Below are 15,847 nucleotides of genomic sequence, written 5' to 3'. Positions count from 1 at the left end.
TCGGGTATGTCCACGCTGTCCGTCTGGAGGGGGGACAGGAGGCAGGACACTGTCTCCTCATGGAACACATCCTCGTCCAGGACATCAGCTGCTGCTTCCACTTCAACTGAGACACACACATGCACGCACACACACGCACACACACACACACACACACACACACACACACACACACACACACACACACACAAACACACACACAAAACACATTGTAAAAGGGAGCAAGATAAAACAGGCTTGTACTGCCACACTGCCCAGTATGAGAAAGCAATCATTGTAAAATGGCTCTTCAAAAATGTTTGACAGTGGAAAAAAAAAAAAAAGCTACATTTTAAACATTTTAAAGGATAGTAAAGTAACTTGAAGCCCTTTACTGTATAATAATAACAACTGATAAAGTGCTTTACAGACTGCATGATTTGTATTTGGCATGCAGATCTCCTTTTTTTTTAATATAAAATCACATAAAACTATGGAGGTTGTCAAAAATTCTGTTATGGTATCTTTTATCTTTTATTGAACATATTTTGTTAAAAATGTTTCTATCGAAAGTCATTTACACATTTGTATAGTATTTGTGCACTAAAATCATAAATGTAGGCCTAAGTGTATTTATAGTCCAACACTGCCCCCTAGGGTGGAAGAAGGTGTAGTAAGCACAGCTTTATCTTCTGTCTTTCATTCCTGCTTTTACAAACTCACGTCACGTGGTTTGTGGTTCTGTCTGCAGGAGTCACTCACACACCTTTGTTGTAGCCATATTGCTTTTGACTCTAACTCAGGGATGGACAACTTTGATGATAGAGACGAGGGCCACACACAAAAATCCTCGCTACCAGAGGGCCAGATTGTGACCGTGCACTTGAACCAGTAGCCTACTGTAACACCATCACTCCCAATTATAGCTACTAATTTGATGAAAAGGACTGGTAATCAAAGTTTTTAGACCAACATTTATATTTTTCATATTTAAATTGACTAATTTCTTCCATTCAGATGACACCAGAAACTTTGCTACAGCAATTTGATGGGGTACATCACCCAAATATGTGATATTAATCACATGAGTAATGTTGCATGTGCAATGTGCATCCTGGATATAGTTTGTTACAATAGCGTTAGTTGTTGTGGGTTTTACAGTAAAATAAAAACAGATTTTGGTGGTCTAACCTAACCTAACCAAAAACGTCCGCCTTGTTAAAAGAAAAAAAAATTAAGTTGAAATTGACCCAGGGGCCACACTGAGTGAGGCCGGGGGCCACATGCGGCCCGCGGGCTGCGGGCCGCCAGTTGCCCACCCCTGCTCCAACTGGACTGATTTGCTTAATGTGAGGATTTTCATGATATAAGGAGCATTTTATGACTTTAAAAATCCTTTAAAAAGCGAAGCAACAGGATAAAGAGCTCTAGGGATAAGTGGTGACGTATTTTGCAAATATCTTCATATTTAATAGCCAGGCTAAATATTTCATGGTTTGTGTTTTTGGACTTTCTCTCCTCTGCAAGGAAGAGGAACTGACCAGCATTTGACAAAACTTTAAAATAGCCTATATCATGCAGGTCTAAGGTCAAAAGCATACCTCATGAAATCATTCAGGAGATAAGAAAATCACCTTAGAGGGATATGATACCAATACCACTACAAATTCACTATACAGACACACAGCAATATTAATAAAGGAATAACCTATACAGATTTTTTTTCATCAACTTTAAAACACCAGCCAGGTCCCTTATGTCTCTCCTCTCTCTTAGTATTTTCAATGGAATTCCAGGGTAAGTCAAGTTTGTTTATTAGAGCCCTTTATCATAACTTGAATCTAATCTCGGCCATTTCAGGATTTAGTTCTCTTTCTGGTCCACTTCAGCTCTACCGCTGATGGGGCCTCACCTCACTTCTCTTTCTGTTCACACTAGCAGTTCCACTGGAGCGCATTGTGCTCACACTGCACAGGTGAAGAGAACCACAACAACGGGGACTTGAAGTGAACCGAACTCAAACCACCTCCTGAGGAGGTCTCAGTTCGGCTCACTTCAGAGGGGTCTGAGTTCTTTTGGAGTGTTGATATTATATGTGCCAAAAATGCTGACTATTAGATCTGAGAGGTCACTAGAGGACTGAGAGGGACCAAGTGTGAACACGCGCATCACCAAAATTAGTCAAATATGCCAGTATAGCCTGTTTTGTTGAGCGAAGCATTACAATGTCACTCTCTAGCCTTTTGTAAGGAAGAGGTGGGGATCATGTCTATGTTCCCCGGGTTCTATGTTCCCCGGGTTCTATATTCCCCGTTTTTCACTAACCATAAACCTAACCTCCCCCAGACCCTAACCCAAAACCTAACCTCTCCCACCCCCCACGCCTAAACCTAACCTCCCCCAGACCCTAACCCAAAACCTAACCTCTCCCAGGGAACATAGCGGGGAACATAGGACCCTATTTGGGAAAAGCGGGGAACATAGGACCCGGGGAACATAGGACCCGGGGAACATAGGACCCGGGGAACATAGGGATGACCCCAAGAGGTGAGAGGGTGACCACATTTGGAACGTTTGTCCCACACATCACGCACATCAAGCAGCACACACGTCCCGCTTTTCTGACGAGCACGAGCTGAATATTGAGTGTAGCCTCCATGCAGAATGGTGGAGGCTGCGCAGCCATTGCGCAGCATCGCAAGTCCGGCCCTTCATCTGCACAGCCATCGCAAATTCGGCCATTAAACGCACCTTAAAGCTCAAGCTCAAACTCAGTAGATCAGTGCCGTGAAACCAGGAGTGGGAGGAGAGATCACCTGTCACACTTGAGTACAGGGGAGGAGCTGAAGAGGAGCTTATATAAGAGCTGGGTGTGCTCCCTCACTCCCCTTTGTCTACCACCGTTTTGCAGCACCAAACGAAGAAGCAAATGTTTGCATCACTATCTTAGAATTTAACCTGTGAACCAGTAAGTAGACAACTATGTACCTTTTGTATGTTAACTGTGTACCTTTTTAGGTCATGTTTGATTTATACTTACCTGCTGTCATGCATCTGAGTTATGTCTATCTTGCATATATGAACAGGCCCTGTCTGAAGTTGGAGACCAGTGTGAAACCTGTTCAGTTATTTTGACCTTAATTTAGTGGATGCATAAAAAATGTAAGCTTATATTCCTTTTGTTATTTTTTAGTTAGTTATGGTGGGCACATCAATGTATTAATCCTTTTTTGTTTATTATTGTACAGAAAATCATCCATCCATCCATCCATCCATCCATCCATTCAACCTAATGCCAAACCTACTCCAAAATAAAAGGTTAAACGGCCCTTGGATCCTTGTGTTTTAATGTGCACACCAGTCAGAGGCTCTCTGATCCATCCACAGTTTCCACAACAGAACATCTTTGAAAGTCAATTATCCCAACAATCAGTCTTTTTCACACCTAATTACCTAATTAAAAAATGTAAGTTATAGGTCACCCGCAGGCGTGTTCTTTATAGCCTACTTATTACTTTATGAAAGATTTGGCGCCATCGCATGTAAAATGGCGCCGCTGTGACCGAACACAATTTATGCTTTTTTTTTTTAACTTTTTTTTTTTTTTTTTTTTTAGGGCAGTGGTGGCCCAATGGTTAGAGAAGCGAGCTTGTGACCGGAAGGTCGTCGGTTCAATCCCCGGGAGCGGCAGGATAAATCTGGGTGGGGAAAGTGAAAAGGCAGCGCTTGCCCCTCCCTCATTACCACCACTGAGGTGCCCTTGAGCAAGGCCCTTAACCCCAACTGCTCCAGTGGAGCTGATCAGTGGCCAGCAGATCAGACTGTGGTTGTCCTGGTCAGCTTCCAGGTATGAATGTGTGTGTGAATGTGAACAGGGCACTCCTGAAAAAGAGAGCATTGCTCTCAGTGAGACTCCCCCTGTATAAATAAAGGTAAAACAAACTCACTCACTCACTCACTCAGATCGCTCACTCACTCACTCACTCACTCACTCACTCACTCACTCTCACACACACACACACACACACACACACACACACACACACACACACACACACACACACACACACACACTTCACATTCTTATTATAATCATTTGGCCTTTTTTCTTTTCTTTTCATCATCGGCTACTTATACATTTATTTAACCATGCATTTTGGAAACTAGGTCTGTTTAGCATAACATGTGCTTTTCAACCAAACTGTGTGTATATATTATCGGATCAAATACTGCCATTAAAAATGCATAAAGCGATGATTGAAAACAGGTTAATCAACTGCAAATAGGCATTCAATATTAAATCAATATTTACATAGCCTAATAATAGTCTATTCTCTCCCTCCCACGTGTCCTATCTGCTCCTGCAACAGAACAATTAAGAGGTGGTCACCTGACCTCTCTATTCAAATGAACAGGGTGTGTGTGCATTGATAGGCTACTCACCCGGCTGTGTGTGTGTGTGGGTGTGTGTGGGTGTGTGTGCGTGCATGCGTGCGTGTATGTGTGCGTGCGTGCATGTGTGTGTGTGTGTGTGTATGTGTGTGCGTGCGGCTGCAGGCTGTGGCCATTAACCATTCAAAAAAAAGAAGTGAGATGACACACCCTTGGCTCTCTCTACTGTCTCTGTCTCTCTACCCTCTGTACTTTCCCAGAGAAAGGAAACTAACGCCCCATTTACAAATGCTTTTTAAATGCGACCTGTATCCGGATAAGCTATCTGGATAATGGCCACATTTAAAAACCAGGTGTAAATGGGGTGAAAGAGATCTGAATACAATGTGAGTCAGACTACCTCCAGATGTGGTCAGGTAGATCTGATCACATTCTGATCACGATGCCTTTACACCTTGCATTAATGGGGCCCCATGTGGCTCTCGAGCCTCGGGTTGAGTATCACTGATTTAGAGTAAAATACTGTAGCCAATAAAAAAAGACTGCTTTATTTACAATAAATGTCATTTACATTTTTCACTTTCACTTCTATTTAATTAAAAAAATAACCTCCACATCTAGAGAATAAACGGGAAGTGAGAACCCGTAATGGTTGGTGATGCAGATCCAAAGGATGCAGTTCTTAAAACGGCTTCTGCGTCGCTGTCAAAGTCATTTCACAGAAATGAGAAATCATCTAAGCGATTCTAAATAAAAAATCATCTAAGCAATTAGAAATTAGAAATCATCAAAGAGATTGTAAATGAGAAATGATCTACATGTAGGAGATGACATCAGAAGTCTAAGACAGGAAAGTGGAATTCATTGATATGTCAAGGAAAAGTATAAGTCACACTGACAGGAACCAGATAATGATGATCAACTTTAAAGAACTTGTTTCTTGAAAGAGAAACATTTTATTGAGAAAACTCACACAAAGGGTAGAAAAATATTAAAGCGGCAAGAAAAGTGCTTAATGCAACATAACATTGTAACATTCAACTCCGTCCAACAGCAAAGGTTTAAACATATAACATTGTAACATTCAATTCCGTTCAACAGAAAAGGTTTAAACATATAACATTATAACATTCAATTCCGTTCAACAGCAAACATTTAAACATCAAGGCTTAGGAACAGCAGAACAGCAGGAGCTACACTATATCCATGGTGCATATTGTCAATTGCAAAAAGTGTGCCACACAAACTTTACAGCTGGAGTGATATTCTGTTTGGCATATTGCATTTGGTTATGACATTATAACGAGCTTTTGCTTCCTCTTTTACTAAGATCATCTCCCCTGAACTCCCTTGAGAACGTTTTGAAACGTACGGACCCCCCAGTGATGTGGGCGTCAGCTGGTCCCAGGTGGGTGAGCCGCTGTGGGTGCTGCTAGGCCCTGATGACCTGTGTAGTGACCACGGTGGTGTGGCCACTCTGGTACTTCCTCTTCTTCACCTCCCGAGCCATCTGGCACCAGAAACACTCGTAACACCAAATCACCTTACAGCAGTCCTCAAGGAACGAACCCTGAGAGAGGGATGAAGAGATTCATGCAACAATGAGCTCAACTACTGACCAAATACTGACTCAAAACAGTAGTGACAACTATGAAGAGGCTCATGCAGCCTCTCAATTCAAATATCAGGCATGCGTACAGACATTTGCACTTGTCTGTACTTTTCCACTTTTTCATTGTAAATCTTCTACTTTACCTTTATTACTATGTAAAGCAGTTTGAATTGCCTCAGTGTATGAAATGTGTTGTATAAATAAAGCTGCCTTGCCTTCTTCTTAGCTTAGCCTCTAATGCACTTCTGTTACATTTTTGCATGCAGCTTTAGCTATGTTTGCATGTTTCCGACTGCAACGTGTCAAACACACGTACCTGCTGTTGCCCACATGACCTATTTCAAGCCTCCTCATTTGGCTAGTATCACTGCAAAAAACACCGCTCCAGAAAGGGGCGTACATGTATGTACTGTATGTATGTATGTACTGTATGTATGTATGTATGTATGTATGTATGTATGTATGTATGTATGTATGTACTGTATGTATGTATGTGACAGGGAAAATTTAAATCACATTAGCCTTTATTTGGACAATCACTAGTTATTAATAATATATTCATATAACATACACTTTCATTTAAGTAACACATAGTTAGCCTAATACACAGAGTTATTGTGCATACACAGACAGACAGGCACCATATTCCTATCTCACAGGGAGCCCTGTCATGGTGCTCTTTGCAGGGCCAGAACAATGCTAGGTCATCTGCAGAAAGCTAGGTTGTCTACAGAATCCCTGCCATTATGTCAACGTCATGTCTGCAGAATGCCTTCAAAATATGTGGCAGGGCTGATGTAACCTGATGTGGGTCGTATAAATGTCTGTGACTTCCTGTTCATTTCATGTAAGCCTGTGTATCCATCCGTGAATATACAAGAGTGCATCTCTTGGCCAAGATCTATGTGAAATACATCATATCAGACGACTTCTTCTGACTCCTGGCTCCATCATTTCATTTCAACTGGTTTTCCTTCAAGTGGTTCACTGTTTACCTTTTGGCTGTGGAATTTCATTCTCTATCAGTATGTATGTATGTATGTATGTATGTATGTATGTATGTATGTATGTATGTACCATTAGTATGTAACATTAGTTCCTAGCTGCAATCTAGACACTTCTATTGCACATCACATTACAGGTAATACCTGGATTACCTGGAACGCTACATACTCCCCGCCCAACAATAGGTCAACGCCCACGTTGACACCCACAACCCACACATATCCCCCCTGTACCAAAACACACCAACACTTACATTCTTTGCATTCCCCCAAATAGTCTCTTATTATTTCACCACTTCTTTCCGCATTCCACCACCACCGTTTGCTTTTCTTTTCATTCCTTCCTCCCCATTCCTCTAAATTCAACCCACATTTCAATTCTCTTTTTACACACATTTCAATTTAACTCAAACCCATTTACGTTTTCCCTCTTTTCTTTACACTCATTTTCAATTCAACCCACATATCATTTCAGTTCAACATTTGACCCCAACATTTACCTTATTTCTCTTTTCTTCTTTACACATTCATTTAAACCACCATTTCCATCCCCCCCTTTTAAGCTTCTGTCCCACCTGAAGCACTCTAGTCCTTCTCCACCCCCAGTGGGGTTAGTCCTTCGCAAGGTGACTGTTTTCGGTCCCTTTTCTGTGCTCTACAGTCCTCACACGCACTGCAGTATCTCCGCACGTCCTCCTTTTGTTTGCCCCAGTAGTAAACTCTACGGATGTGGCTGAGTGTCTCTTCAGTCCCAAAATGACTGGATCCTGTGCCCACGTGCGCCACCCTCAGTGCCAATTCTCGCAGGCAACTAGGTACAACCCACTGGGTCCCGCTTTTCCCGTGCCCCTTTTTCACCAAAACCCCATCTCCCCTCAGATGCAGGTCCGAAAACATGTTCCACAGTCCCTTCGTGGCACCAGAACACAGGTGAATCTCTTCCACAGGGGGCCGGCGTCCGGCCACTACCCACGCGAACACCGGACCGATATCCGCGTCCTCCTTCTGTCTGCGTATCCACTCACCCACGTCGACATCCCAGATGACCCTGTCGTCGTCGTCCAGCTCTTGCACTCGCTCGTCCTCCCGTCCCGCTCCCCCAGGGGGCGGCGTGTTGAGGACAGCAGGGCGAACACCATCGGCGTCGATCTCCACCTCGGCTTTCTGCAGTGCAGCCGTGGGGGGTGTGTAGCGGCTTGGTTGGGCCGGCTCCTCCGGCGTTGGCCCCTCTCGCTCACCTGGGGACACGAGCGCCGCTCCCCCGACTCTAACAGCATTGCAGGTGATGTCTCTCCCTTCCTTCTGGCTGTTCAACACAATTCCCATTATCCTGATGGTCTCGTCGCTGATGGTGATCTCCCCCACTACTGGCTGGTATGCAGAGCAGCTAGCCTGGGCCGGCTCAACCGTCACTCTCCTGCCCAGAACAACCGGCTCTGCACTGCTCCGTTGCTCCGCTGCTTGTAGCTCAGGCTGCTCCACTGCTCCGCTACTCCGCTGCTCCTCTGCCTGTTGCTCCGGCTGCTCCCCCGGCTGTGTGTCTCTTCCCGCGTTCACACTCTTAGTGCAGTCTCTAGCTAAATGCTCAGGCGACCGGCACGTCCAACAAAGTCTCACCTGTCCGCCGCCTGCACGTCTCTCCTCTCCCGCTGTTCTCCAGTCCCCGACAGCTTCTTGACACTCTCTAGCTGTGTCCCGATCCACCGCATGCCCAGCAGGCTCCCTGCTGTCCCCAGTACCTTTGCTCCGCATGCCCGGTCCGTCTCCCGGAACCGTCTCGGCACCACCTCGCCACGTGGCCCGGTTCTCCACAGGTCCAACACAGTCTTTGCGGCTCCTCCGTCCGCTTCTCTCCGTGCTGCGCAACCTCTCGTAGCAGCTCCATAAGCCCCTCTGCCCAGGCTGGCGTCGCCTCCAACAGCCGTCTGATCTCCTGCATCAAGCGGGCTTCCATGCCCGCCAGCACCGAGCTGATCCCCGTCGTCAGCTCCTCTTTTCTCCCGTTCACCGATGGCCATTCTTCCTCGCGCACCATCACACGTGGCGGCCCTAGCAGCTAGCTCACACAGCTAGCTTGCTACCGCTAGGTCGCTCGAGCCGTCTGATCTCCAACTTTTCCTCCGCCGTTCCTCCTCACTCTCTCCCCTCTCGACCGAATCAGAGGCGCTACCGCTTCACTTGCTGACACCAATGTAACGGATCGTGTATCCGCCAAGGAAAGGAGAGTTGTAGTTGGTACAGGTTCTTTATTGACAGGCTCATTCAGCTCCTAGCAGCTAGCTTCACAGCTAGCTCCACACACGACACCCGCTCTAGCCCGTTCGCAGAACTAGACTGACATCCGGCCCGCGGCCGCTGGTCCTATATACCCCCTTCCCCCTAGGAACACACCCACACACATTAGTTCCTAGCTGCAATCTAGACACTTCTATTGCACATCACATTACAGGTAATACCTGGATTACCTGGAACGCTACAGTATTATAGGCAGGAAACGTGATGCAAAGTCACGTGACTGTTGAGCTCCATTGGTTCATATTCGCACACAAAACCCACCAACCCCCCCCCCCCCCCCCCCCCCGCTCTTACATGGATGCCGTAGCGCTGTCTGATGGAGGAGCTGAGTATGCAGCTCACTGCAAAGCAAGCGCAGGAGTCCACAACTGGCATGCAGCAGCACCAGCCAAAGTCATGGGCAGCCTTGCACTGCATGCAGGGAAAACACCAGAGGCTAAGGCAACCTGGAGGGCAGGCGACAAGAAAGAAAGAAAGAAAGAAAGAAAGAAAGAAAGAAAGAAAGAAAGAAAGAAAGAAAGAAAGAAAGAAAGAAAGAAAGAAAGAATGAAAGAAGATAGAAAGTTGAGTATCCAAATAAATTGTGATGCGATGAAAGACACAAAATGCTGAGCAACGACACTTGCTGATTTAACTCATTAACTCCTTTGTGCAATGTCATTTTGTTTTATGCTATTTTATTGCTTTTATCTTATGTGTTACCTTGTGTTTTGTCTGTGTTGTGTTTATGTTTATGTTATGTGTTTTACATATTTGCATTCCTTGTCCCTCTCTGTCTGTTTTAAGTGAACTTGCCAAACTTGAACTTGAACATGAACTTACAGGTGCCCATATCGCTGAAGCAGTCACACAGACCAGTGCTCCATTCCCTGTTATTGACGGTATTGACGTTGGTCACTGTGGTGACCACCTGGGCCATGTCTGCACAGGGGGAGGTCACAGAGGAAGTGAGGTGAGGAACACACGGAGAAAGAGAAGGAGCTGTTTGAGAAACAGGAAGTGCTGGATGACATTATTAAGGCTGATGGAAGGTTACAGCCTAAAGCATCATCATTAGAAAATCAAATCAGAACAGTCAGAATAAATCAAAACGGTATTTCCCTATTCATTTCCCTACGTTCCCTTCCAGTGACATTCAGATCCCCTGTCCATTCCAATTGACTGATGTTTTTGAAGAAATCCTGAATAAAAACTATGTATCATATAATATTTGACATGTAGTAATATAACATGTTTACTGTTTAAACACAAATTATGTACTTTATTAACAATCTCACGACTATAATAAGGTGGAGGTGTTCTGCACACAATTGCTCTGCAGTTAGTTAGCTTAACGCTAACGAACGTTAAGTTAAGCTTTAAGTTAGCTACGGAAATGTAGCAAAATTAACATGTTAGCCTGGGAGAATAATGTTAGGGGGTCTCCGACCCCAGACCCTAACCTCTCCCACCCCCCACGCCTAAACCTAACCTCTCCCACCCCCACATCTAACCCTAACCCAGACCCTATAACTAACCTCTCCCACCACCCACACTTAACCCAGACCCTAACCTTAAATCTAACCTCTCCCACCCCTCTAAAACCTCCCACTCCTGTCATACATGGTCAAAAAGTAACATTTTGTCATCGAACTCGCTAGGCGGCACTGAATACCTAGGTTGGTATTACTGTGGTTGGTAAATCTGTAGCTAGATGAGTTGCTGGCTAGACTCTCCAGCTCTGCAGAGGACTATTGGCCAAATGGGAAATTCTTGAATTGTTGTCAACCTTTCAATCTGACTGGATACAGCTGGAGCTTGGCTATAGCCTAATACCTTATTGTGTTGAAAATCCTTTGTGCATAATGTTACCATAATTATCATAGAAACATTTTGTCATATTTTTGAATTCTTAAGATAGAAACAACTGATTAATCCCAAGAGGCTGTTAGATAATGGTTTTCGTTAAGTAGGCTAATGGATGAGAAATCAGCCAAACATTGAAATCAGCCAATCATTCAGGTTAACTATGAGACTAATTTTATCTTACCTTTTTCCTCTTTTGTAAAGATGGGAGAGAGATGCTCCGGATAATAAGCTGCTTACAGTATAATTAAATGTCACGTCTTCACTTCCTCGTTGAATGCAGATTGAAAGTGTTGAGGATGAAGCCCATGCACGCACATACAGTTATATCACACACACGCCACACAGACACACACACACACACAGGGGCGTCATGCAAGCCAACAATCTGAGAGGGCGAACTCTGAATTTTTGGCGCCGCCCCTTTTGGGGGGTTGGAAGCCAGATTTAGAGGAATATCTCATTTTAAATTAACAGACTGAGCAGGTGTAACCATAAGGCTATTTTCCAAACTGCTCAGCCTCCTGGAAAGATCCATAATCACCAGACTAAGTACATTGCCACTGCCCAGGCTCAATGGACTTGACAAAAAAGGGAGACCACATGTTTCAAAGCAATGTAACACAATGTTTATTTTGGCTGGTATTGCCTTTTCAGAAGGTAGAAATCTTTCCTCTCAGGGGTTCCCAACCTTTTTTGTGCCAAGGACTGGTAGCTACATGGGGAAAAAGTCGCGGACCGTTTGTCAATTTTAATGGTTTAGTTATATATATTTACTCACCAGGTGGCGACAAAGGGTAAATAACAGCCTTGTGTGTTGTACTGTATGTAGCCTATACAGTATTTATGTTTTTGTTTTAACTACAAACATACATAAACGTAAACTTGAAACTAGGTTTCAACTACCATACACAGCCTATAATATTATAGCCTATGTTTATTATTATTATTATTATTATTATTATTATTATTATTTTTTTACCTCTCAAAAATCTGAGGGGTTACAATGGGCATGACGCTTCTGCACACACACACAAGCATGCACATCACAACAGTCACCATAGGCGGAGTTTGACTGTGTTCTATGGTTAAGCATTACTGTACTTAACCATAGTTAAGTAATGCTTATTCATCAGTGTTGAATAAGCATTACTTAACTAGTTTGAGTTTTTGAGTTTGAGTTTGAATTTAATCATTCTGACTTGCAATACATGATTGAATTATGCAGAATGTACACTCGAAAAAACAACAACAAAAAATACACATACATTATGCATTATTAAAACAGACCCCAACATCAAAAATACAATCAACGCTACATTCCATTAAAAAGCCTGACGCCACAGGAGATGGTGGAGTTTCTCAGTCTATTTGTTCTGGTTTTTGGCAAAGACAACTGATTGCCTCTGTGCAGAACACGGCCAGTCCTTTCTTCTTACTAGGAGGGAGGATGTGGTGGAGCGGGTGGTTAGGCTGGTGCATGTCCTGAATCAGCTTCACAGTGGCCTGTTCTCTTCGTGTCTGCAGATCAGGTAGATGCAAAGAGATGTCCTTGAACCTCGTCATTATTTTGACAGCCCTTTTCTGAACCCTGTCCATGGTGGCTTGTTGTTTAGCCGTACAGCCCACACGCAGTACACTCCCATATTCTAGACATGGTCTTATCAGTGTGTTATAGATATCGACCAGGTCTTCTACAGGGAGCCCATTTCTTGCCATCACAGTGAGAAAATGCAGACGCTTGGGGGCTTTTTTTCACAGCCTCCTCAACGTGAACATCTCCACTGAGCTGATTGTCCAGATGGAAACCCAGGTATTTTGTGCTTGTGACAACAGGGACAACCTGGCCGTTGAGGATTAGAGGGGCTAGCTGGGGAGGGTCCTTAGCGAAGCATACTCTCAGCTCCATTGACTTCTTGCCATTGAGAAGCATGTTATTTGCTGCAGCCCATTCCTCAAGCCGCTTTGCTTCACCTGCCATTGATGTATCAGTTCCTATGTCAGAGAGTCTAATGACACGGGACAGCCCTATATCGTCAGCATACCCTGGCACGGTGGCTCAGTGGTAGAGCTGTCGCCTCGCAGTCAGAAGGTCCTGAGTTCGATTCTCGCCTGGGACACTGTGGGCGCTGTGGTTGTGTTCCCCCCCATATCTTCAGTGCCTACTGCCCAGGTGGGGTATCTCGTCGTAAGGGCCTTTCTGTCTGTGTGGAGTTTGCATGTTCTCCCCGTGCTCCCCCAGGGGGGTTCCTCCGTATATAACCCCCCCCCACTAAAAACATGCAGAAGATCAGATCGTCATTGTCATCCGACCAGTGACGACAACATCCGAAGTCGGTCCCCGGGCGCTGTACGAGAAAGCGACCACTGCTCCTGGCCTGCCCCAGGAGGAAAGGACAAAGCCAGGATGGGTTAAATGCAGAGGACAAATTTCACTGGCCACCGTCAGCATGTGTGTGTTGTGGCCCTCCGTGCATGTGTTGTAGTGTGTTGTGTGACAATAAAGACGGGCTGCCGTCTGAAAATCGTTTTTTTCCGTTTTTTAATCATTGAACAGGACTGATTGGATGGACATATATAACAGGAACAGGTAAGGTGAAATGACGCCCCCTTGTGGAACCCCAGATGTAATATCTTTCCATGTGCTATATATGCTATTAGCCACAACTCTCTGTCTTCTCCCTGTTGTATAGCTGTGGAGCCAGGTGAGGAGCTGTGGACATAGATCTAGTGCAGCCAGGTGCTGTAGGAGATTTGCATGGTCAACACGGTCAAAAGCCTTTGACATATCAGCCAGCAGTATCTGGACCATTGGTGCATTGCAAGAGTCTGTCTGAGTAAGCCAGGTGTGGGTGGCTTCAACAAGAGCATTTGTTGTGCTATGTCCTGGTAGATATGCATGCTGATTCTTGCATTCTTTCAGGGCTGTTGGCATGAGCTTTTTAAGCACAAATTTCTCCTGGACCTTTCCAAGACATGAGATTAGGGAAATTGGCCTCCAGTCCCCTATCTGGCTTGGGTTTGGGACTTTTGGGACAGGGCAGATGTTTGCAGCCTTCCATTCATTAGGTACAACTCCCAGTTGATACGAGCAATTCACTAGATGTGTGACAACTGGTGCAAGATCATCAGCACATTGCTTTAGTAACCAAGGTACTTGCGGTATGTGTTGAGTTCTCTGATGTGTGTTGGAATAATTATTGTTCCACTCTCGTGAGGCTCGAACAGAAAAGGCTGACTGGCTAAAGGCACTTTGCACAATGGTGGAATTGGTTTGTTTTTTTGTAGAGTTTTAAGTGTCTGTTTATCCACCTTATTTCTAGATGCCATGATGGGTGCTTCTTCCGGTGTAATATAATAAATGCATTATATTATTATTATATTTCCCCCCAAGTCTCTGTGTATATATATAATCAGTGTTGGGGGTAAGTCATTACAAAAGTAATATATTACATGTAATATATTACTTTTAGCAGTAACTCAGTAATATAACTTATTACTTATAGGATTTCAGTAATATTATACTAGTTACTTTGTCAAGTAACCTAAAGTTACAAATTGAGTATTTTTTTTTAAATCAAAGCACATATTTAAATAAAGATACAATAATTTCCTAATCAAATTGTGTGTTTTCATGCAAATAACCACTACAGATGACAATAACAAAGGAAAAGAATAACATTTTGAATTTTGGATTGTTTACACTGACTTGAAGGCGGTTGACATTATTTTTCGGGATGGTTCCGGGGCAGCGATGTCATTCTGCTGCTGCTGTTGTTTTGGTGAAAGTAATGCAGAAGTAGTGTAATAAAGTAACGAGTTACCCTACGCAGACAGTAATATTGTAAAGTAACTTATTACTTTCAAATGAAAGTAACTAGTAATATGTAGTATATTACATTTTGAAAGTAACTTGCCCAACACTGTATATAATAGTATATAGTATAATAGTATATATAATAACAAAGCTACAAAGTGACTACATCTAACTGACATACAGTTATCCTCTCAAACTCCACTAAGAAATTTGGAAAGCCCTCGCGGCTGGAGCCGTGTGCTTTGCAGTCTGAAGTTCAGTGGTTCGAATCCACCACTGGGTTTTAGCAATCTCTGTCCCAGGCCAGAGCTTCTTTACAGGTCCGGTACCATGTAACTATATATGAACTACAGTTAAATAGACTCACTCCACTTTACAGGTACGGTACATGTAACTATGAACTACAGTTGAACAGGCTCACTCCACTTTACAGGTCCGTTACAATATAACTACATATAAACCACAAATGGAACAGACTCACTCCATTTTACAGGTCTGGTAGCATATAACTATGAATTACAGTTGAACAGACTCACTCCACTTTACAGGTCCGGTACCATGTAACTACATATGAACTACAGTTGAACAGACTCACTCCACTTTACAGGTCCGGTACCATGTAACTACATATAAACTACAATGGAACAGACTCACTCCATTTTACAGGTCTAGTAGCATGTAACTACATATAAACTACAATGGAACAGACTTACTCCATTTTACAGGTCTAGTAGCATGTAACTACATATGAACTACAGTTGAACAGACTCACTCCATTTTACAGGTTTGTTACAATGTAACTACATATGAACGTCATTTATAACTATTGGTAATTACTGTGTAACTACATTTGGTGTCCATGTGTAATTACAAATAGTTCATATGTAACTAGGGTACCTGTCA

General features: G+C 43.7%; 1 protein-coding gene across 1 annotated transcript; it reads right to left on the bottom strand.

Annotated features, from left to right (window-relative positions):
* Positions 1–5,065: 5,065 nt before the first annotated feature.
* Positions 5,066–11,385, bottom strand: LOC310779313 (placenta-specific gene 8 protein-like). The gene is made up of 4 exons (XM_083639848.1): positions 11,312–11,385; positions 10,105–10,203; positions 9,577–9,728; positions 5,066–5,941 (listed from the first exon to the last, which is right to left on the bottom strand). The coding sequence occupies exons 2-4, from the start codon at positions 10,199–10,201 to the stop codon at positions 5,804–5,806; spliced, it is 387 nt and encodes a 128-aa protein (XP_083495974.1). The 5' UTR covers positions 10,202–10,203; positions 11,312–11,385; the 3' UTR covers positions 5,066–5,803.
* Between the last annotated feature and the right edge of the window lie 4,462 nt (positions 11,386–15,847).

This window comes from Poromitra crassiceps (genome assembly GCF_964638095.1).
Source record: "Poromitra crassiceps genome assembly, chromosome: 7".
In the NCBI taxonomy this organism is placed as follows: Eukaryota; Metazoa; Chordata; class Actinopteri; order Beryciformes; family Melamphaidae; genus Poromitra; species Poromitra crassiceps.
Note: the sequence above shows the minus strand (reverse complement) of the source record. Positions and strands in the feature narration are given on the sequence as shown.